At 38.9% G+C, this 24905-nt stretch overlaps 1 protein-coding gene across 1 annotated transcript in view; it reads left to right on the forward strand.

Moving 5' to 3' along the window:
- Nucleotides 1-24905, forward strand: part of COL25A1 (collagen type XXV alpha 1 chain) — a 459898-nt gene that overhangs the window by 281469 nt on the left and 153524 nt on the right. Inside the window, exons 7-8 of the mRNA XM_084880782.1 lie at nucleotides 13668-13694; nucleotides 13830-13856. Coding sequence (XP_084736908.1) covers nucleotides 13668-13694; nucleotides 13830-13856 — 54 coding nt within the window. The remainder of the gene's footprint in view (nucleotides 1-13667; nucleotides 13695-13829; nucleotides 13857-24905) is intronic.

Below are 24905 nucleotides of genomic sequence, written 5' to 3' on the forward strand. Positions count from 1 at the left end.
GTTAGGAGCAGATTTAGAGGACTTTGGATAGAAGCAGAAGTTAACACTTTAATTGGTAGGAATTTAAAGGGTCATGTAAAGTAAAATTTTAAATTATATAACTTTATTTTGGGAATTGTCTTAAAATTTCAAATTGTAGAAAAAAATATTATCATGAAGTGCTCCAGAGCTATCACCCAGCTTCAAGAATTATCAATGGTTAATTTTGTTTTATGAACCCTTTCCTTCATTTATTTTTTTGTTTTGTTTTGCTGGTGTATTTGAAAGCAAAACCTACATATTGTGTCATTGCATCTGCAAGTACTAACGTATGAATCTCTAACTGATAGGGCCTTTCTAAAACATAACCATCATTTCATATCAACCCTAATAAAATTAACAATAACTCCTCAATATCATTATACCCAGTCATATTTAAATTTTCCCACTTGTCTCACAAATATCTCTATAAATGGTTCATTTGAATTAAGACCCAAAGCTCATACTTGGCATTTCTTTTTTTTTTTTTTTTATAATTTTTTAAATATATATTTTATTGATTTTTTACAGAGAGGAAGAGAGAGGGATAGAGAGTTAGAAACATCGATGAGAGAATCATTGATCAGCTGCCTCTTGCACAGCCCCTACTGGGGATGTGCCCACAACCAAGGTACATGCCTTTGACAGGAATCAAACCTGGGACCTTTCAGTCTGCAGGCCGACGCTCTATCCACTGAGCCAAACCGGTTTCAGCTACTTGGCATTTCTATGATTCTTTAATCTCTTTGACTCTGTAGTTGTCTTTCTTGTCTTTTTATTTTGTTATGTCATCAATTTTAAACTGGTATAATGACTTCCTCAGGGTGCTTCTTAACTTATTTATAATACCTTTCTTCAGTATTTCTTATAAACTGTGAGTTCCTTTAAAAGTTTGATTAGACTCTGGTTCAACTTTTTGGAAGACTCTTATAAAGGTGTGTGACACTTTCTAGTTCACTACATCAAAAGGCATCAAGTATTTTTGGCTGATCAGTAGATCAAGTGCGATTGGCTGGATTCTCTACAACCTGGCACCTCACACTTTTGCCTCTATCAAGGATCATTTCCGAGAACAACTTTTTCACTGTGGGTTGAAAATGGACCCTTCGCCTTTTCTGAGCTGAGAATATATACTCAGAAACGTGCCTTAGAAAACATAATGTGACAAAAGTGTGTAGGGTGAGTGGAGTAAGGGAAACCCAGGAGAGGCTTGTAGACTAGTCCTGTTTCCAGGAACAAGCATGCCAAACATGGAAAGATAGATTCAAGGGATTTTGTGGAGAATTCAATCTATAGGACTTGACAATAGAGTCCATTTACTGACTCAAACATAACACCGAGTGCTTAGGCTTGGAGGAGTAGTGGTGTGTTTAACAAAAAAATAAAAAAAATTAAAAAATCGGGACGTCAGGAGTCATGACTGGCTTGAAGCAGAAATCGAGAAGCTTGGTTTGAGAATGTTGAATCGAGCTGATGATGGCATATCTCAGCTTAGACATCTGGTGAGCAGTTGGGAATGCCAGGATTGCGGCCTGGAGAAGAATTCAGGACATAAGTCAGGTAATAGTTAAAACCTTGAGGGTGCATTTGATAGCTGCTGAGGAAAGCAAAGTGAAAAGACAAAAGGTTTAGACACAAATTTGGGCAATCCTGACATTTATGAACTTTGTCAACCCTTCCTCCCAAAGCTCTGGTTTGTTTAGTTTTAGTTTAGCGCAGGGTGACTCCTCTCCAGGATTGGCTCAGCAGTTTCCCTTCTCACAGCTCAGCTTTCTTCTTCCCAACGGAGAGAAATGCCCCCAACACCAATATGTATTTCAGCTCTTGTTACTTTATCTTTACCCAAACCAGACTGTAAAAATATGACGTCTACTCTGCTACCTCCTCTCTCTTTCCTCAAATTCAATTTCCTTTCTTTCTATGGCCAATCTGTTATTTAGGGAAATTGGGTGGAAATAGTAAGAATAATGTGAGGGCTTTACAATGAAGGAATAGAGGGCAAAGGCAACGTTTCTTCTCCCTGGCATTAACAGAGGGTGAATGAAGATGTGTGGAAACCAAGAGGAAGGAGAACCGTAGTGGTGGAAGGGACCAGCGAGAGCAATGATAAAGAGCAGGGAAGGTTAAAGAGGAGCTCGAGAGGTATTAAGCAGGTAAGATCTTCACTCCACAGAGAGGAGGGTGAAGATACAGAAAAATCTGAAGTCAGAGAGCCTGGTAATTGTTAAAGTTTACGTTAAAAGCTTTTGATCTTGACCTGGCCAGGGCCTCAGTTATTTGGAGCATCATCCCATACACCGAAAGGTTGTGGGTTGGATTCCCCGTCAAGATACATATCTTAGTTTCAGGTTTGATTCCCCAGTTGGGGTGTGTGTGGGAGGCAACCAATCAATATTTCTCTTTCCTATTGATGTTTCTCTATCTCCCCCTTCCTCTCTCTCTAAAATCAATGGGGGGGAAATTCTCCTTGAGGATTCTTTTATTTAAAAAAAACAAAAACAAAACAGCTATTGATCTTTTTAGTCATCAGCTGAAAATGAGAGAGCTTGGGCTTCTAATTTACACTGGAAGCTTGAGAATCACGCTAGCCTCCTCTGGCAGCATTTTTTTCATGCCTTCTGCATATCTTCTTAGACCCAAAGGGAAATCCTACCTCCTATCCCTGTGATGTGCTCGATTGTCCTTCACAAAACCAGTATTGCTCCATAAGTAACTACAACGAAGTCAAGAATCAAGCTGACCTTCAAACCAGGCTTTCTTGGGTAACCCAGGCAAAATTATGTGGGGATGTTATATATATGAAATATGCTGAAATAGGCGATTATATATTAAACCCAAGATTTAAAGATGCATGTACTACCTCTGAATACATTTGAATTATATTGAGGACACTGAGAGTATTGTAGGATAGTTTACTTTACACCATTAGCTGTGAAATCACAGGGGCTACTGTGGGCATTTGTAGAGCAAGTTGATACTTTCTTTCGACAAAAGGAATGTTTAGGATTCCAAATCTTTCACCACGGAGTTCATTTTATTTGACCTCTTAAAAATAAGTTAAATAATGCAAAGTTAAACAAAAAAAGTTTCAGCAATTCCTTCAAACATTTTAGAGGCAAAGATTGATGCTGGAAAGAAGGCCCCCTTGGTTTGAGTGGCAGGAGTGGTAATTTGACTGTATTTAATTTGTATTGTGTTAGAAAAGAAAGCCAGAGTGAGCTTTCCTGATTCCTGCAGTTTTATAAGCCCTTAACTCCATTGAGCTACATTGGTCTTACTTTTGAGAGTCCTTTTTAATAGGTTGGTTTTTTCTAAGTTTTCTTTTAGTGCTGGACCCCACTAATTGTTTCCTTATGGCAGCTGCTTATGATTTAAGACTGATCATGGGCACCTACAGGCCCTTGTTCAGGACTCAAACTGACACCACAAAGGAACTTATACTTAGGATCTCTCCACAGAAAATACCCAGAAAATAATAGCTATAGGAATTAGTTTTGCAATAAGTGAGGCTGTTTTGGGTAGCTTATATTTCTGTTTATATCTACCTCTTTTGTGCTTGGTCTCCTTCAATCTTTAGTACAGAATGAAAGGTGTAAAGTCTGCAGCTATAAATCTGTTTATGGATATAGTTCCCTTCCCTGACTTAGCCAACTTGGAGACTTTAATAAACACAGTTCTTCTGCAGTAACATTGAATCTGGTTCTTGAATAATTCTTTAGGTGTTGCTGTTTTGAACACTGGGAGTTTTATTGCATGCTTTTCTTTCTGGTGTTTTAATTCAGTACCAATTGATTAAGCATCTACTATAATATATGCTAGGAATGACTAGGGCCTAAGGTTTAATCTCCTTTAGTCATTAAAGTAATATGGTTAAAACTACAATGAAGTATTTTTGTTTTGCTTTGTTTGGTAATAGTTCTTGGACACTGAAGTAAATTATATTAAACCTGCATATTCTCCAGTGTTTTTAATCACACACATAATATATTTCTCACCACACTGCCTTTTGATTTTAAGAAATCAATATATTTACTCTCTTCATCCTCAGATCAAGTTACCTGAAAAATAAATTAAAAAATAAATAAAATTATTGAAAATATTGAGTGTGTAGATCAGGCATTCTACAAATTGCTTCATGGACAGTGTTTCATTTTAGCCAAACAGTAAGCATTGTTTTCCACACATACTCACACACATACCCACAGTGGCCTATCTATACTAATAAAAGGGTAATATGCTAATTAGTTGGAGAGACCATCCAGACATCCTTCTAGACAAAGCCATGGTGGCAGGGCTGAGGCAGAGGCAGTTAGGGGTGATCAGGCCTGGAGGGGAGGGCAGTTGAGAGTGATCAGGCCAGCGGGGGAGGGGCAGTTGGGGGTGAGTAGGCTGGCAGGGGGGTGGGGGGCAGTTGTGGGTGATCAGGCCAGCAGGGGAAGGACAATTGGGGGCAAGCAGGCCAGCAGGGGGGCGGGCAGTTGGGGGCAAGAAGGCCAGCAGGTAGAGTGATTAGGGAGAATCAGGCAGGCATGTAGGTGAGTGGTGTGGAGCCAGCAGTCCCGGATTGTGAGAGGGATGTCCTACTGCCACTTTAGGCCTGATCCCACAGTCAGACATCGCCCAAGAGTTCCCAGATTGGAGAGGGTGCAGGCCGGGCTGAGGAACAACCCCCCTTCCTCCATACATGCATTTCATGGCCCTTGCCACTATTACTTATATATAGGAACAGCTACATTTTCACATCAGGTTTTTCATAATAAATTTAAATGTACATGTTACTCACTGAAATTGTTTGTAAAGTTGAAAGTCTATGAAACAAACAAAACAATGGTGACTTGATAAAGAAATGATATGCTAATAAAGCAGAAAACTATATAAATTCAAGGTTGAGGTATATACTTGGAAGAACACATGCGTACATTTAGAGGTGAACCTGTACTAACTGCATAAATCCTTTATTCAGAAGTGAAGCAGTTTAATCCACATGCAAATAGCTGGGGTCCCCATTTTTCCAATAAATACTAGGTTTTTCTATTGTTACTAACATTTGCAATATGATTTTGTGAAATTTCAGTTACCTGCTAAAAACCATGGTACCAAATTCAGTTGTTTCATGAATGTATGGTTTAAGAGCATCTATGCCTTTGGCATACTGGCAAAGTTGAGGACAGTCGGGGAGCAAGCAGATATCTTACAACCAGTAGAATTGAAGCTTCTATTCTTCTTGAACAAGGGAAGACTCTCGACTCCCTGTTTCCTTCCTCTCTAGGCGTCTGAACATTGGTAAAGTGATGCTTGCATGGGTGCCTGAGCATACACATCCAACACGCAGTGGCCACAGGTTGTACTCCGCTCCTAGGAATGGCCAGTGCAGCAGACTCTGTCTTTGTAATGCTTAAAAGACTAGGGAAATTATGGCTTTTAAAATATAGTGAGCCTGTTATTAGTTTGCAATCTAAAAAGTAGAGAAAGAGAATATAATAAAAGGTGCACTTTATTCCTAAGTTAACACAGAAGAAGGATGGCCACTGCCTGGTAGCTGCACAGTGTGATAACCGTCTATCATCCATGCTCCTTTTACTTTTAAAGGGATGATAGTATTCTCTCTCTCTCTCTCTCTCTCTCTCTCTCTCTCTCTCTCTCTCTCTCTCTCTCTCTCTCTCTCTCTCTCTCTTTCCTATTTCTGATTAGGTCAGCCAAAGCTGCCAACAATCTGTTTTGATTTGAAATACAACCCTGAAAGCTTATTTAAAACTCTATGTGGTTCACTTGGCTCTGGAGCTGCTGTGTTGATCAGGGTTGAACCAGCTTAGGCCAATGCTTTTCTACAAATGCACCTAGTTGTGAAATTTCAATTAAGTAGGACTTCGGTCATAGCCCTCATCTTCAATCAGTTAACTCATCTTGTTGGTTCTACCTCAGACATATTTTCTGAATCTGGAACTTTCCCCAGTGTTCTCGCTGTCATGATCTTTAAAAAAACAAACAAAAACACAACTATATATATATATGTGTGTGTGTGTGTGTGTGTGTGTGTGTGTGTGTATATATATATATATATATATATATATATATATATATATATATATTTCAGAAAGGAAGGGAGAGGAAGAGAGAGATAGAAACATCAATGATGAAAGAGAATCATTGATTAGCTGCCTTCTATGTGCCCCACACTGGAGATTGAGCCCATAGCCGGAGCATATGCCCTGACTGAGAATTGAACTGTGACCTCCTGGTCCATAGGTCAATGCTCAACCACTGAGCCACACCAGCTGGGTTCCCCAGTCATGATCTTAATTCAGATCTTTACCATCTCTCTCCTTGATCATGGCAACAGCTTCCTAAGAATTGCACACCCCAGTTCAGAGCTCCATAAATCACACTTGATCTTGCCACCCACTTGTTAAATAGTTGACAGAATCCGGACCAGGGACCTGGGTATTGTTAGCCAGCCTTTCCAAGTCTCCTAGTATAATGTCCTCTTACACTTACGCATATTCTTTCCTTCTGCCTGAACTGCTTCACCCCTTCCCAGTCCCCCTTATCTATGGCCAACTTTCAAGAGCCAATTCCAATATCATCTTTTCAACTCCAACTCTCCTACCTTCTTTCCTCTCTGTACTCCCATATCACAGTGTTTAGTCAACTATATGATTATATTTAGTTGTCTCTCCTCCAGGCTGGGACCACATTGCCTGGCTAGTAGTTGGCTATAAATGCTTAGAAAATGAAACTTGCTTGTTCTTATGATTCTATAGTAATAAAAAAGATAAATCAAAAAAAGGTTGTTACTGTTCAAAAGTAAAAATAACCTACAATTTTCTGGGATAGAAATCATAACCCCATTCTTATTCCAGCAGCTCTGGCTGCCAAGAATTTCTAGTGTGTTTGCTTCTTTTCCATGATTTCTACTCCAGTAGAATTTAATTTTGTTTTTATTATTGCCATCTTTTAAAAATCATTCCCTCTTCAGCTTTTGCCAGTTCAAAGTAGGCAAAATTTACAGTGGTGGCGAATGAAAGGCTTTTATTAGGACATCCAACCCTTATGAATATATCTGTATTTTCCAGCTAGGTCTCAATTACTTTTATATAGATTGAATTCCTATGTATTCCTGAATCTCATTTGTTGTGCCTCTTACGTACTGTGCTTTTAGTTTGGTTTTTATCATTTCATTGAAATAGATAATGGGGCATGGAAAACTTATTTATTTTGAATAGAAATAAATTTTGGGAAACTCAAATTAAGGACATGGTAAAAATAAAAAGATAGTTACATAAAGTCATTTGAATAGGGTCTAATTTGAAGTTTGCCACTGAAAATTTTAAATTCTTTGGTAGTAAATTAATAATACCCTAGCAGCACTCTGAAAAAACAGCACTACTAATAAAAACTGTGTTAGCACCTTCAAATTTCATGTAAATAGAGCTAGTTACATAAAGCTAATTAAAATAATTATTTCAAATTGTTTTACTTATTGAAGTAGACACTATAAAAGATCTGACTCCAACATCCTAGACTAGTCAAGAAGGACAGAAATCCAATAAGAAGCCTTATATAAAACTGTGATTCAATATTTACTTTTTTTTATGGTTACTAATTTTACTCTGTGTACTTTCCATTGGCCTCAATCAGGTTTTAGTGACAAAGCTTTATCTTCAAATATTTACCAACCAATCTCTGATTATGATACCTAAACAACAAATATTCTGCTTTAGTTGGAAGCCACAAAATGCCATTGAAAAATACTCTGTAGTTCAAATAATGCATTTATTGGTGTTGCTGGAAGTCCTTTAGTGATTTTTTTCTTTTACTCTAAAGACATAAAATAACTTAATGACCCAGCTTTAATTTTAAAAGTTAATGATCAAAGACACCTTTATTTTGTTTGTAATGTTTTGACTTAGAAATGACCCATGGCTCCCAAATTTTGAAATTCAATCTGTGTTTACTAAGGTGGCCCACATGGTTTTTTTTTTCTTTCTTAAAACTCAATCCATATTCGCAGTGAAGAGGGTCCCATTCAGAAAGAAGAGTGGGGTTTCTGTCAAAGCAGAAGGAAAACACCTGCCATTAATCCCAAGTGCACAAGTGGGGTCTGGAGTGTCCGAAGCAGCCACCACAGCTGTGAATGGAGGTTAACCTCTGCTTCGGTTCTGTCTTGAGCTGGCAGGTGCCAGGACGCCATTCTGTCTGCTCAGAAACACCCCCTTTGCAGCATATGAATGCAGATTGTTAGTGCCAATTTCCAAGCTGTCTAAAGAGCTCCAGTTGATACATATTCCTTGGAAAATTGAGACTAGTAATTGGATTTTGGGGGAAAGACTCATCTCCATTCCCCACTGTAAAATTTTTTTCAGAAAAGCTTTGCTCTCCAACATGCCACATAACCTAACAGAGTGGATTTAGGGGACTAGAGCAGTGAGAAGCTTGGCCTCTGAAGTTTCCCCAGTAAAAGCAAATAGAACTTTAAAGAAGAGAAGCTTTGGGGGAAGGAAAGAGTGAAAGCTGGGGAGGGGTCCACAGTAACTGTGAGTAACCTTTTAGTAGCTGGTTTTCTACTGGGTAGTTTTTCTTCATGCTGATATCTAATGTTAGCACTAGACTAATTAGATTTTCCAGAGAAGACTAGCTTTTCTAATCAGTTTCTCCCACCAGATTCTCAGTCAGTACTAAGAACAGTGCCAAACTATCTATAGATATTTAACAAATGTATATGAAAATCAAAATAGAGTGAATAACATGCTGCTTAAATCAAGACTGGAGTCTCCATTATATTTCTTTCTTTTAAAAAATATATTTTATTGATTTTTTACAGAGAGGAAGGGAGGGGGATAGAGAGTTAGAAACATCAATGGGAGAGAAACATTGACCAGCTGCCTCCTGCACATCCCTTACTGGGGATCTACCTGCAACCAAGGCACATGCCCTTGACCAGAATCGAATCTGGAACCCTTCAGTCTGCAGGTCGATGCTCTATCCACAGAGCCAAACCAGATAGGGCTCCATTATATTTCTTAAACTTGATGGTAGGTATCCTTTCATTTTTTGGTCCCACCAAAAATAAAATTCTATTCGTGGAGTATTAGTGAACATTTTGTGTGTGTTTAATATGACCAAGTAAATTCCTTAAATTTAACTGCACAGAGGTAGGCACACAGACTGTACTTATTACTTACTACTTGATTCACTGAAAACATTAGTAAAAACATTTAAAAATTTACTGAAAATATTAAAATTAAGTTTCCTTTTTAATAGCAAAATTATTTCTAGGTTAGAAATAAAAGGAGTTTGTCTAGTTGATTCCATTACCTTAGCTCCCTTTTCCTTTCCCTGATACTGTATAATTCCTCTTTCTCTCATTTGAACTTGAGATCTTGAGGTCAATGTCCCTGACCTCGTGGGAAATGCAGTTGGGAGACATTTTAGAAAACACCTGTTGAAGGCAGGCACATGGTCGAAATTCTTTCTGAGAATCTAGTGCTAGAGCTGTGTTCCAACCCTTAGCTTACCAAATCACTGCATTCAAAATCCCACAGACTACACTAAACTCACAAAAGACCTGCCCTTGGTAATGTTTTATAATTTTTTTTATTGTAGGCATATATAAAAGTATTAGTATAATACTTTCCTCTTTGGGTTGGGAAAAGGTTAAATGTTGTAATAGATTCTTTGTTGATAGTAAAATACACGAACCATAAAACATGATGCTATTGATATTATTAATTTCATGATAACCTCACAACTATTAGTAGAAGTGGCACAACTGAGAAGGGGAATTGGATACAGTTCCTCTGTTGCTAACAGAAGACATATTTTAGTCGGTGGAAAATTCCTACTTCCCCATCTGAAATGACAGCAGATCTCCCCTGGGAACTAGGAGGGCACTTTGCTGGAACCTTGGCTTCACTTGCCAACTAGTCTTCTTATCTCCCAGCCCTGCTGAGGGTGAAGGGAGAGACTGCAGGTAACTCTGAAATGCACCAATTCCTCAGGTAGGCTGAATCCTGAAACGTGGCTTTATTTTTAAGAACTTGGGGGGCAGGGGGAAGGTATTGATGCTTCTAGAATATTTCCTGCTAGTATTTTTGTTTAAAGGTAAAGAAAATCTCAGTGTCTCAAGAATAGACGGCTGTCCAACAGAACAAATTTCTAAAAAGGTCCACATATATGGTCACTAATTTAAGCCAAAGATAATACTATCCTACAATGGGGAAAAGATGTATTTCAATAAATGGTGTTAGGTTAATTTGATATCTATGTGTGTGGGTGGATTATCTTGACTTTAACCTCAAATCATGCACTAAATCAACTCTCTATGAATTCGGATTTAAAGATGAAAGGTAAAGCTTTTAGTTTTTATAATAAACATAAAAGAACCTCTTCATGATCTTAGAGTAGGCAAAGATTTTTTAAGTGGAACACAAAAAGAGATAACTGTAAATAGAAAAGGTGTTAAGTTTTATTAAAAACTAGAGGCTCAGTGTACGAATTCATGCACAGGTGGAGTCTGGCCAGCCTGGCCCCAATTGGGGCAGATTGGGGCCGGGCTGGCTGGGGGCAGAGGCCACAAGTGATTGGTTGGTGGGCCCTGCCCCTTATTGGAGTGTGTGGGGGGGAGTGATTGGGGGTGGGTCTGGCCATGGGGAGGGGCTGTGGGTGGTGGGCTGGCTGGTCCTGCCCTCAAATGGGGTGGGGAGGTAATTGGGGGTCAGGGGCTATGGGAGATTAGTGAGCCCCACCACCCATTGGGGTAGAGTGGGGCGATCAGGATAGGGGCTGGCTAGGGTCATAGGCTGTGGGCTGATCAGGGTGGTGGGGACCTATTGAGGACAGGGCCTGCTGGTGGGGCTGCAAGATATTGGCCAACTATTAGGGTGGGAGAGGCCAATCAGAGGTGGGGCTGGCTAGGGGGAGGGGCCATGGGAGGTTGGCTGGCTGGCCCCACCCCAATCAGCTGGTTTTCTGGCTGCAGTGGGCATCTTAACAACTGGTCATTCCAGTTGTTATGGTGTTCTGGTCACTTGCTTTTTATTCATCAAAATCACCTTTAAGAGAATAAAAACACAATGTACAGAGTGGGAAAATATATTTGCACATGCTCTCTCTTTCTTTGCATATATGTGTGTGTGTGTGTGTGTGTGTGTGTGTGTATAATATACAGTATTGCAGTACCTATACTAATAAAATGGTAATATGCAAATTGGTAGGGGAGGCCATCACACTAACGACCTATCAGTAGGCTGTTTGTGCAGCAGGTGTGTGTGGGTGGGACTTGCAGCATTAGGGAAGTGATGGCAGTGGGGACATGGGGGGGAGGCGGGCCCAGCAGAGGATGGCTTGTACTCCCCACACAGCGGTGGCTGTGAGAGCTCCTGATGGCTGCTGTCGCTTGCCGAGGGCCGGCCCGGGGAAAGTGGCAGTGGGGACAGAGGCAGGGGAGGTGGGCCTGGGGGAGGGCAGCCAGCAGCTTTGAGTGCTCCCGATGGCCACTGCCACTTGCCCAGAAGGATCACAGGTTCCTTCTGCCAAGTGGCAGCAGAGCCGCTCTGCCAGGAAACCTCTGCACCAGCAGCGAAGGCAGGTGAGCGAGGGACAGCCCAGCAGGGAAGGCAGGTGTGGGAAAGTCTGAGCTCCACGGCTGAGAGCTCCCACTGGCCACACCCTGCCTTGGCCTCCAGCACCATGCATCAAAGGTTCTGAGAAAGGCAGCTCCTTCCTGCGGCCCCTCAAACTTCCAGGCCATTTCCATCGCCCCTCAATGCCCCTCAGGTCAGGGTCGGAAATTGGTGGAGGCCTCCAGGTGTCTGGGCAGCCAATGCAGGGAATTTCCTCTAGCAGCCGGACCCAGTGACCCAGGGCCGGAGGGAGACCTGCACCCTCCCCTGCAGCCAGTCACCGGGTGAGCACACCCGATTGGTTAGGCATGGGGAAACTCGCAGCCAATGGCTGCTGCCGCTTGCCTAGGGCCACCTGGGGGCTCGCTGCGAGGACCCAAAGCTCAGGCAATGAGAGCCAGGCGAGGCTTAGGCAAGCTGCAGTAGTTGCAATGGCCAAGGCTCAGGCAGCCTCGCAGCCATCAGTGGCAACAGCAGAGGCTTGATGGGAGCATCACTTCCCCCTGATTGCAGGGTTGCCTCCAGTAGAGGGAGGCCAGAGGCAGCAGCAGCGAGGGGGTGATGGGGGCGGTGCCTTCCCCTGATTGGCTGGGGAAGGCCAGACTGTGTGAAGTGGGCCTAGCCATCAATAGGACATCCCCCGAGGGCTCACAGACTGTGAGAGAGTGCAGGCTAGGATGAGGGACCCCCCCCCCCCCACCCCAGTGCACAAATTTCATGCACCAGGCTTCTAATAATATATTAAAAAACTCTAACAAATCAATAGGATAACTCAATAGAAAAAGGACAAAAGATGTGAACACTTTCTAGAAGAGGATGCAAAATGGCTAATGCCTACATTAAGATAAATTCAACGTAATTAACCACTGAAGTACAAATTAAAGTGCAATGTGAAATCACTACACCTCCCACTGGAATGTCTAACATGAAAAAATTGGAAAAATACCAAGGATTGGTGAGGATAATAGGGGAACTGAAGTTCTCATACATTGCTGATGGGAGTTTAAATTGTTAGAACCACATTGGAAAACTATTTGGCAGTGCCTGCTAAAACTGAACATATGTATTTTCTGTAACTTAATAATTCCACTCCTGGATATATATATATATATATATATATATATATATATATATAATCCAAAATAACTGCATATGAATATCACTTGCTAAAATGTCACCCCACACAAAGGAAAGAAGTGCATATACTTTTAACCAAGAGGCATAAACCAGGATGTTTATGGAAGCACTATTTGTAATCATGAGGACAGGAAACAAATGATTACAAATAGTGGGATGAGTAAATAAATTATGGTTTATTTGCACAATGAAATATGATAAAGCAGAAAGAAAAATGCTCTACAACTACACACAAATTGTGCAGGAATTTCACATATATTGAGCAAAAGACTCCAGACAATACTATACTATTCCATGTATATAAAGTACATAAACTATATCTGTCAGAAGTCAGAAATAGTGGTCACTGTGGGTGGAGACTAGTGATAAGGAAATGTCACAACAGGTGCTGCTGGGTTTCTTTAGTTGTTCAACTTGCACAGGTGTGTTCAGTTTGTGAAAATGTATTCACCATATAATGTACCTATGAAATGTACTTTTTTCTCTGTGTGGTGTGTGTATGTATGTGTGTGTGTGTGTATCTACAGAATGGTTCCAAAAATGTTTACACTAACAGCTGATATCTCAATTTTGAAAATGAGAAGTATTTTAATAAACACTGCCTTCATAATTATTCAAAGTATATGTGCATATTTTGGGGGGCCACCCTCTAAATACACCATTATACCATATATATAATTTTCATATTCTAGCCATATTATAATTATAGTTTAGATCCCCAAATTCCTTTAAAAAACAAAACAAAACAAAACAAAAAAAAAAACCTCGGTGACAGCTATACCTCTGTGCCCTTTGCATGAATCTTGCACCTAACCCTAGCTCATTTTGCAAACTACAATTTTTAAAATTTATTTTGAAACTATGTTTCTTTTTTCTCTTTGTTTTCTTCAGGGCCCTCCTGGTCCCAAAGGTGATAAGGTAAGAAAATGAATAACAGAAACAAATTGTTAGTGGAAATTCATATTGACATGATCTATACTATATTTATCTTTTTTAATGAGCATCAGATATAGACTTAGTGCTAAAACTATCCTCTCATTTTCTACTCTGCAGGGAGAACAAGGTGATCAGGGACCTCGGGTAAGTTGTACCCTTCCAATCCTGAGCAGAAATTAGCTTTCAGCTCCAAACTTGTCTTGGTTTCATAACTGTCTATGTGTCACATAGTTTGGTATCACCTGTACTTACAATAATTGATTAACGATAATAATTATTATAATGTGCATACACTGTTGTAGTATCTTAACTTGATAACTGTAATGGGAACACTCCACAGTAATTAGCCCTATGGATTAAGGGCCTGAATTGCTACCAACAGTCAACAATAGCATCTTTCCACTAGCTCACGGGGTTCTTTATAATTGCATGCGGTGTTTTGCAACATAAAGGCCTTGTGGGTTCTTATGGAATTCGGCCTTTTTTTCCCCCTGCAGTTAAGTTTTATGTGCTATTGCATAAATATGATATATTATAGATGAAAATATTAATGCATTTTATATTTTTAGTCCTCATCATGTTTGAATAAATACTTATTTGAATTTCTCATTTGTTAGAGATGTTTGAGCAAATGAAAGGTGTAATGTCATTTAGCACTCCAGGGAGGAGGGGCATCCATTTCTTTTTCTCAAGTGTGGCTCTTTTACCCACAGCAACACCATGGTGAATGCTTTGTTATTACCTTGGTAGTGCCAAGTCCCTCTGCTCCACATCTGTGCCTTATTACCCCAATGTTCAGACATACTGTTCCAATGATGTAGTGGCTCCGTTCAGACATACCTCTCGATTTTCTCATGTCACTACACACAAAAGCAAGCATTCAGTTGAAGAGAGCCTTTTTATTTCACAGTGGAAAGGCACATTTAAAACTTCCAGGTTGCAAACGCAATTGTGTAGGATGTGCTTGTCACCGTGCATAATTATTGAATTTGTGTACACTGCAGTCAAGGTTTTGTTGCAAATGATGTAGTCAGTGCAAGTCTGAAGAGTCTGTATCGTAGCTCCTCATGTTTATTAAGCGAGGTGAAAAGTTATGCTATGATTTACGTGCCTTGCTATTCTTCAGCCATTCTTCATACAGAAATGATTATGCCTCAGAACGTTTCGTTTCTCATGGCAGTTATTCTAGCTGATGACTAGCTTCAAGGTAAAAGCTTATTTTATGGTCAAGGAGATTAAACGTTATGATATATGTCATGGATATGAATGGGATTAAATTCTCATAACCTTAAATGATTAGAGTTTAGCCACTTGCTCGGTACGTGGTGATTATTTCACATGGCACGTCTCCATGCATTGCGTATCATTTCTTTCTACACGTAATACCCAAATCACTCAGCCTGCCCTTTGCAGGTAAGGGGGAGACTGTTTCCATTCTGAGAAATCTTCTTTTGGCAAAGGAAGCGAAGGGGTGGTTCACAGCTTAGCTGTCATCAGTACGCATGCAGCCCTCCTTTTAAAAAAGGTGTGTTGGCTTTCATCGTTTTAAAAAGTGATGATTGATTATAAAGCGAAGCCAAATTTTTTAGGATGAAACCTGAAACCATGTGAAATTCACCTGGTTTCATGTTGCAGTGCAAACTAAGAATTGGACCAGGTTTCTTGGAAGTTTGGCCAAAGTTCATGGACTACTTTGACGAACCCAGACTGCCTTTCGTACAGATTTCAGCCAGTTTTCACACTAACTGGGGCCAAGTTTCACAGGATTCGGGAGCCATTCAGCATTTCAGGTGGAAAGTGGCAAAAAAATGATCCCATTTTCTCCTCAATTTTGCTTTGTGTTGAAGGAATTTAGGTGGAACTAATAATGCAGGACAAATCTTCATGGGTAAAAAGGTAAATGTTCTGGGAAGTATATGAAAAAGAGAACGAGGACCTACCAGATTGCTTAACTTTTCTCAGATCATTAACTTAGAGACATGGCAGGTCATTTTCAGTGCTTTTAGAATTCTATAAATATTTCTTTCAAGTAAGCTAGTAGTAGCTACTTATTAGGAAATTTATTTTATAAAGGTAATAAAATAAATGTTTTATATTTCCAGGTAAATCAAAGTAAATTAGAACTGGAAAAGTCTTCAATTTAATGATATTAACTTTACCCACAATTTCTAAAAGCACAGAATTCAGGCTGATGCTGATAGAGACTCACTTTAAAAAATATATAATCTTTGTATTTGACTATGCTAACTATTTTTATCCTATCAAAGATTTGAATTCTACTTTTTACCATTTGTTTCAAGTAATATATTTCTTCCCATAATTAACAATAAGATCCTCCATCATTTCAGTTCTTTGTTAGCTGATGTTCCATTATAGGATCTATACTGTTTCCCTGAATATGATGTTCTTTTATTTTCTCTTTCCCAAGTGAGAAACAGGAATATATTAGGGTATAACATGTGAATCAAAGCAAGAAAAAGATAATATAGAATTAAGGAGGTGAAAGTATCTGGACACATGTTTAATAAGATGTATTGAGTATCTACCATGTTCAAGATACCATGCTTAATACTACAGAGACTATCAATGTGTCAACTTTTCTCTCTTCTACTGCTACTGTGTTCGTCTTCTAATTAATCTTGCTTCCACTTTTAAGCCAGTGTAATCCATTTTCTACACAGCAGCCAGAGAGATCGTTTTACCTGTAACTTAGATCATGTTGCTCCCTGTTTTAAACCTTAGAATGAAATCCATACCACTTTGGTTGGCCTTCACAGGACTTCAAGATTAGGCCCGTGGCTACCTCTATAACCTCACGCATGCTAGTCCTCCCTCCACACACTGTGCTCCAGCCCCACTGTCTTCTGTGTGACCTTCAAACACACCACGATCACTCCTAATTCCAGGGTGATTTTCCACTTGCTCTCCTCTGGTCTTTTTGTGATTGGATTCTTCGTATCATTGAAACTTCATTTCAAATACTTTCACTGGAAGAACTTGTCATTATTCAATCTAAATCTGATGTTATCCTATTAGCTTATTTATTTATTTTCTTGTTATCTGTGAAACATGCCCCTTCTTGAAACATAAACTCCAAGTAGCTGGTCCATCTTGTTCATGCCACCCATCATCACCTAGAACAGTGAGGACATGATAAATATTATGTTAGAATAAAATATTATTACATTATTACTTCTCTTACAGATATGATAATCTCATGGGTGCCTGAATAAGAAAACTATGTGGTTGTATGTTGTATATCTTAAATAGCTATGCCACAGGATGATAGAAAAGGAACCTTCTTCTATTTTAAATATTAATGGGAGACTGTGGGAGAGTTGTCACTGGAGTTGGGAATTCATAGATGGATAATCTTTAGAAGATAAGATTAAGAGCAAGACATTACAAATCCCAGGAAGAAGAAATAGTACAAACAATGCTATACAAGTAGAAAATAACAAAATTCATTAAAAGAACAATAATATTCCATTTACCAAGGAAATAGGTTAAATATAGAAAAATTGTATCATATAAGGCTGACATTTTCATAGAAGTTATACTATGGAGGCTTTTGAATATCTAATGTGGTAAGCAATAGGGGACCACTGAAGATTTTGTATTACATCATTTGATGCATATTACCACCAGACTCTTTGGTGTTATCACCATATGTTCTTTATGAAAATCTTTTTGTTTGTTGATGTAAAAAATATCCAAACCTGTAGAGTTTATTTGAGCCAAACTGACAATATAGCCAGAAGCAAGTTCTCAAATACTTCACAGAAGGACAGCTTTGCAGTTCTCTTTACACATTTGGAACTAAGGAGGGGACATTCGAAAGATTGGATGAAGGTAGGAAAAACAAGGACAGAGAAAGGAATCTCTATGATTGAATTATAGGACAGTTAATAAGATTGTGTGCTTCCTGGAATGCAACTAGGCCTCTTAATAGTCTTTTTAATATGTTTTTATTGATTTCAGAGAGAGGAAGGGAGATAGAAACACCAATGATGAAAGAATCATTGATCAGCTGCCTCCTGCATGCCCTCCACTGGGGATCTAGCCTGCAACCTGGGCATGTTCCCTGACTGGGAATTGAACCATGATCTCCTGATTTATGATGCTCAACCACTGAGCCACACCAGCTGAGCTCTTTTTTTTTTTTTTTTTAATGTATCCTTATTGTGGAAAGTCTTACAAATGTCCTCCCCCCTTCTCCCTCACTGACACCCTCTACCCTTATCCTGTCCACTCTACCCTCCCCGCAGGCCTTCACCACACTATTGTCTGTGTCCATGGGTTCTGCATATATGTATGTAAGTTATTTGGTTAATCTCTTCACACACACCCTTCCTCTGAGAAGCATGGAACAGACTGATGAATCTCTGAGGGTCTTTAAAAGACATTTCACAGGTGTGTTAACCTAGATGCATAAGAACAATGGACAGGGCTTGCTTAAAGCAAAGATAAACCTTTTATATGCCTGGGGTGTCCATGTCCACCATGATCTGCCCAGTGAGGAGTTTATGATCAGATCACACTGTGTGATTACTTTTGGTCACTGGACTTGGCATGCTTATCACAGAACCCCCCACCCCCCCTTTTTTTGTCTATATGGGTGATAGTGTCCAGTACAGAAATGACCTGGAGGAGACTAAAAGCAGGAAGACCGAGTAGACCAGGACACTATGTCAGTCATCAGGACAAGGTCGTAGGAATCTAGGCTGTAAAGATAATGTCCAGTCCTCAGGGGAAGAGGAGCAGAGGGGATGGGCTGGCTCAGTCTGGAACATCAGGTGTCATTGGAAGTAAGGGGCTGTACTGAGCAGAAAGTAGTGTCTGAATGAGAAGCTGAGCAGTGGGAAAGACTAAATGGGTGCACTAAAAAGAAATTCTAAAGGAGTCACCAAAATGTTGGAGAAAGCGCCATGTTTTCTATTCGAATTAGGACATAAGTTTATTTTTCTCACATAATTAAAGGTTCAGAGAAGGCAGTTGGTGCTATTTATATAATTCAATGATGTTAGTATGGAAGTCTCAGGGAATCTCTTGGTCTTTCAGTCATAATTGCAAGAAGGCCGCTTTAAATCCAACCATCACAAGTATATCTATTCTCAGTAGGGAAAACAAAAATTTTCTCGTGAATTTTATAGTACCTATTTTTCTGCTCATGTCACTTGGGCCTGAACCTGTCACATAGTTAGGTCAAAGCTGCAAGTGAGCTGAGGAGAATGGAGTTGAAAAGGAAAGTTGTGTCATCTTGCCAATAGGGTTTAACCATAAGTGCCAACCAAAAACCTGGGCAGATGAAGAGGGAAAATCAGAGATGATATAATGAGTGGAGAAATTGGTAAGAGAGAAGTATTGAAGCAGAAGGTAAAAGATAAATTTGATCTATATCCAAAGTCTATGGCCCTGGGTGAATTGTGGCCAGGTTAAGGTTAAAAAAAAAAAAAAGTGTTACTAGTGAGAGAAGGAGACCTCAGATCATGTCTTCTTAAAGGAAAGATTTCAGTCACAAGACAAAATGTAGTAAAGCAAACAAGAGTTTATTAACCACAGCAAAACAAACAAACAAACAAAACCCCCAAAACAAAAACCCTACTTAGGACAGTGAAACAAAAAATGGCATAGAAGAAGCTACAGGAGAGCCTAGGCTGGGCTGCTTCGGCTCACTGGAAAAGCAGAGGAAAGGGGGCCTTGGAGACAAATTCGGGGGGTTAGGTGGGATGAGCTGCCGCTGCTCATTGCTCCCTTGGTTACAAGGGTCCCTTTAGGGTTCAGGAGATACATACTGGTGGGGGAAGGAGACAGGGAAGGAAATGGCACAGGTGTGCTCCCTGGAGGGAGAGTGCACTAGCACCTTCATTTTCAGGGGTTTTAAAGACTATGTGTTTAGGGGAGATCTTAGGGGAGAATCAATAGAATATTCATCAGCTTTATGCTGATGTGCCAAAATGAGATTTATTCTCAACTTGTCTGTCCTTAGATGTGGTTGGCAAATGGAACTAATTGGATTTCTGTTATCTGTCTCCTTGAGTAGGGTGATTTAAGCTATTTACCCTCTGGTTGGGGAGATGTGCAAACCATTTATTCCTCAGTATCCTTGGTTTGGGAAAGATAGAATTTACGAGGTGGCTGCACAATGCTGTTTATCTGCCTCAGCGTCTCTATTTCGCTTGTCCTGGAATTTTCCTAGCTTCTTCCTATTCTGTAATAGAAGCAGCAGCCAGGGAGTAAAATCTCAGGATGCCGAGGTGAAAATTCTGTACAAGTCTTGGAGCTAATTGGATTTAAGGACTGAAGTTGAAAAACAACATAAATGTAGGTCTGAAGTTTCTGGCTCTGCTTGATAAATTTGACTAGAAGGAAGTCAAGAGGATAAACAAGTTGAATTTTAGTTTTGTTGGATTTATAATCTTTCTAGATGATTTTACTTGAATAATGTAGCAAACAGTTGGAAACTGGACATAAAAGTTACATGCGTGAACTGTGACACAGTGAGCATCGAAACTGTAGGGTGAAAGAGTGAAGCAAGGACTACTTTAGGAATATCCACCTTTAAGGGATGGGACAAGTTAGGGCATCAGTGAAAGAGAGTAAGCGCTGAACAAGAAACCAGAACCCTGCCACGTTGGAGCACTAAAAGAAGAACTGGTTAAAGGGGGGGAAGGAGAGGAGACACAAAATCTTCTTAATAAAAAGAAAACCACAGGAATTAGATCTATAAAACGCTTTTGGATTTGGTGTTCTGGAATCATGGGAACATTAATGAAGTGCATTTTGTTAAGCAGTGAAAGTGAAAGATTGTAAGAAGTTACAAGGCAAATGGTAGGAAAGTTGACTGTCTTTGAATACTGTTGTTGGCATATGATTTAGTGCAGAAATGTGTGGGCAGACTTTTTGGCATGAGCTTTCTGTCAGTACTCATTGAACCAATTTTGAGCTTACAATTTTAGGTATAATGTAACAACCATAGATAGCATTTGGTTTTATTCTACAAGACACTGACTGTTTAGATTTCCACATATGAATGCATCCTGACATTAGAATTGCACTTCCCTCCTTGCTTCTTGGTGAGATGTCATTATGGATTTGCCATTAATCTTCAGTTCATTTTGCAGTGAAACACTGTGCTTCAGCAGTTATGCCTTTAGACTACATCATCAGGATGGTGCTTTCTCTGTGCTGTCAGTCACCATGCCCATACTCATTTTTTATTTATTTCATCTTCATAGGTTTGTATGACAGTTTTGAGGCTATGGTTTTGCCCTGTATTAAAGCAGAGATTGGAAGGAAGTTAGTTGTAGGAACATTCTTAGACTGAATGCACATTGGACTAGGAAATAATACCTCACATAATAATTATAACTGTTGATTATTCAGAGTATTACAATTTGCTGAACACCTTTCTAGGTAAGTTTCCCACATCATCTCTCAGCCGTATTCAGTTCAGCAAGGTAGATTATCAGGGAAGAATAGCAGGAAAAGTGATTATGGTACAGTGAAATTATTATATCTTTATGGACTAGGTTCAGGCTGGACAGGGATAAAATTCTAACTCTATCACTATCTGTCCTCTATGGTTATGATAAGAATGAAATAAAATAACATGAAAAAATTTTATAGTAAGTTCTCATCAGGTCATAGCTGATTATTCTCTCCATATTTCACATGAGGAATCTGGATTAAAGTAACTTGACCAAGTTCACATAACTTGTAAGTGGTAGAAGTGGGATTCAAACTCAGCTCTCTCAGCCTCAGTTTGTGCTGTTCCCAGTGGATTAGTGTTGTCCATATTCTTTCACACACATCTACCAAAATACAATGCTGGAACTCAAACCCAGATTTCAAGATCTGCTCTCTTCCCACAATGCCAAGCTGCTGCCATAGGCGGCTAGAACCTTTTCAACTTTAAGATTCCGTGCCTCTGTGAATCAGAGGGCAAAACTGGGGAACACAAATGCAAACAGGTACATCTTTTTCCTTTACAACCATGATAATCCCAGCTCTTAAAACCCACACACTGTCAACCCTCCTAAAAACGGATGAATGAATGCTCCAGAGTAATACTTGGTTCTGGGGAGGAAGGGCAATGCTGACCCTTAGCTGAGGGACATAAGAAAGCCCAGTTACCTAATTATAATACAATTGTGCTTCTTCTCAGCATGATGGCACCAGTTTGAAAATTGTATAAATCAAGATCCTGGCATATTTGCTATTAGTTATTTTTTTCTTACGATAACCAGATGAAGGCAGTCTATTTTCTGCTTTTCATAATGCTGTGTTTACATGTTTTGCAAGATATTTTGTTGGTTTTGCTTTTAGTTGAGCCTCTCTTCAAAGGGTTGAGTTACTTTTATTGATCAATAACAAAACCTGAATGTCAAGTATAAAAGGCTTTTAAGGATTTTCCCATTGTTGTCGGCATCCACTGCTGTTACCAGTATTTTTCTTCATTACTAAAGAGGGTTTGTTGCTTGCCCAGTTCATACGGATCTGTGCCCTCATCATGAGCTACAGCATTGGAATCATACTTGTACCCAGGGCTTTGTGTTAATGGCTCATTTTCTTTTTCTGTATCTTAGTGATATAAAAATGTAGCCTCAAAAATAAGCAAAACTTTTAATGTATGATACTGTGGGTTGTTTTTTTTTAAATTAGGGTGGGCAGACTTTATGGGTATTATGTTGTTCTGAAGTGGTGGTAAATTTACTAATCAAGCCCTAGCTGGTTTGGCTCAGTGATAGAATATTAGCCCTTGGACTGAAGGGTCTCAGTTTCAATTCCAGTAAAGGGCATATATCTTAGTTGCAGGCTCCATCCCTGGCCGTGATCAATGCCTGCAGGAGGCAACCAACTGATGTGCCTCTGTCACATTGATATTTCTCTCTTTGTCTCTCCTCCTCATTTCCACTCTCTCTAAAAAACAGTGGAAAAATATCCTCAGGTGAGGATTAGCAACAACAAAGAAAAATTACTCATCAAACTTGGGCAATAAAATGAACAGACATCATGAAGTTATCTTTTGACTATATATTAATTTAATCAGTTGGTTTCCATCACCTTGCCAACTAACACAGAGCCCTGATAAAGAAGAGATTTAGTAGTTATTAGTCTCAACATCATCAGCCAACAGCTGGTTTTAAATGAGTCCTAAGCTCTCACAGTTTCAATAAGCCACCCAGGAGCTCCGCTTAACTATTTTTATAAAATTCTTTTCTCTTCCCAGTGTATTCAAGTAAATTTTCATAACAGCTGGGACTACACAAAACTGATAGCATCTTAAAAAACATCTTCAGCAAGACGGATTAAGTTCCAGAAAGGAAAGCATTTAGAAGTTTATTTTATTATCTTAACCTTTGTTGACTTGAATGATTAAACAGATTCTTTGGCTCTGCTAAAGCATTTAGGCTTGGATATTAATTTGATGTTCTTATTTACTTAACCCTTCCCTTCCTCTAGCCCTAATGAATACCCTACTCATTTGGTACTGAATGTATTGCCTGTGAAAAGGGAATTGATAAAATACAATGGAAAGAAATAAGTTGTGAGAAAATTATTTTAATGCTTTCCAGATTCAGAAGAAGTTGGCATGGAAACAGCAAGCTTGTTAAAAATTGCGAACGTTCTTGTTATATTTTATAATTAGAGTTCTCCATGGAGTGTTCTCTTATCACACTTCAAAGCATGAAGAGCTGGCATATTTAATTGAGCCCAGGAACATTTGTAAATTTGTCCTAATGTGGGTCAATTTAAAAAAAAAATAAATGATCTTTGAAAACAATTGTTGATGTGTAGACAATTTTTCCCTTGAAATTCAGTGTTGTAAATTATATCTGTTATCGGTTGTATAACTGAGCTCACTAAGAATAAAAGGGAAAAGAGAATTTTGGAAAGGTTGAGAAATTCTATCTATTTTACATGATTTTAAACCTTGCGCATTTTTGTCTAATGCAAAAGATTAAGTAAACCTGTAAGTATACTAACCCAGTGTGGTAAACTTTCATACAAAATATTTGGAAGTAAAAGTGAAGATTTTGCTCCACCCAGCAACTTGTAAGCACTTTCTATTATTTAAAAATAATAGAAAGCCTGAGATTTGAGCCCTTAACTGAAAATTCTTTTACTGACTGAGAATGTATCAGACTAAAACCCAAATCCAGTCATAAGCATGTCTGACAAGGCATTCTAGAGAATGATGCCAACCAGTTTAAATAACTATTAGATTTCCTGTCAGTGTTTTTAATGCAGTAAACTTCTTAATAAAATAACTCTTAATTCTATTTTATAAAGTAAAAGAAAGATTTCATTTGCCCACACTTTTGCTTATATCAACTGCAATATTCTCCTTTTTAACTTTTTTACATGATTTATATATCTGGACAAATACCTTACCATCTTTTCAGGATAATGTGCATCATTTCACTTATTTTTTTTTTAAATGAGTGGAATGAAAGGCTTCAGGTGAAATGTTATTTAATATCATTACTATATTTCTTTTGTTTGAATTTTTACAAGTGCTGCTCTCTATAAAGTATTTTCTAAATATTTTAAAGAATATCTTGATACATTAATGATCTCTTAAACGCAAAACCATACAAATGATTTTGCTCTTTTTATCACAGAGTTAAGCATGTTATTTTCTCTTGAATTAAAACACAAGTCTTACATTTATTAACCCATATAATGTGGAGCTATGATTTTCATTAATTCTTACAAATGAAGCATATTATAAAATGTGGAGGGAAAGATAGATCTGGGATTGATGACTTTCAATATTATATTAGGAAGAGAAATTAAGCCTTTAGATAAATATGTTAAAAGCTGTATGTGAAGGACCAAGAAAATCGAACATACTATATTGTTGGTAATATCTATGAATAATGAGCATATTGGAAATAAGAAGTACAGCAATGTATAAGTAATTTGCACGAGCAAAATCCAACATAATTACCACCATTCTTTTTCCATCATTCCCAAAAGCAGAATTATAGTTGCTACAAAAATGTTAATGAAGTGGATTAACCAAATAGAAATCAAATAAGTATGAGACGGCAGATTTTTAATGGTGCATCAAGGTTTGCAGAAGGGACTAGACTGCAAGACCATATTTTTGATCCTTCCCTTCAGAATGGGTGAAATAATGGCTTCTGCACTGACAGATCGTGTTTAGGGAGAACAGTTCCTGCG

Source organism: Pipistrellus hanaki, assembly GCF_964339955.1.
Source record: "Pipistrellus hanaki genome assembly, chromosome: 1".
NCBI lineage: Eukaryota > Metazoa > Chordata > Mammalia > Chiroptera > Vespertilionidae > Pipistrellus > Pipistrellus hanaki.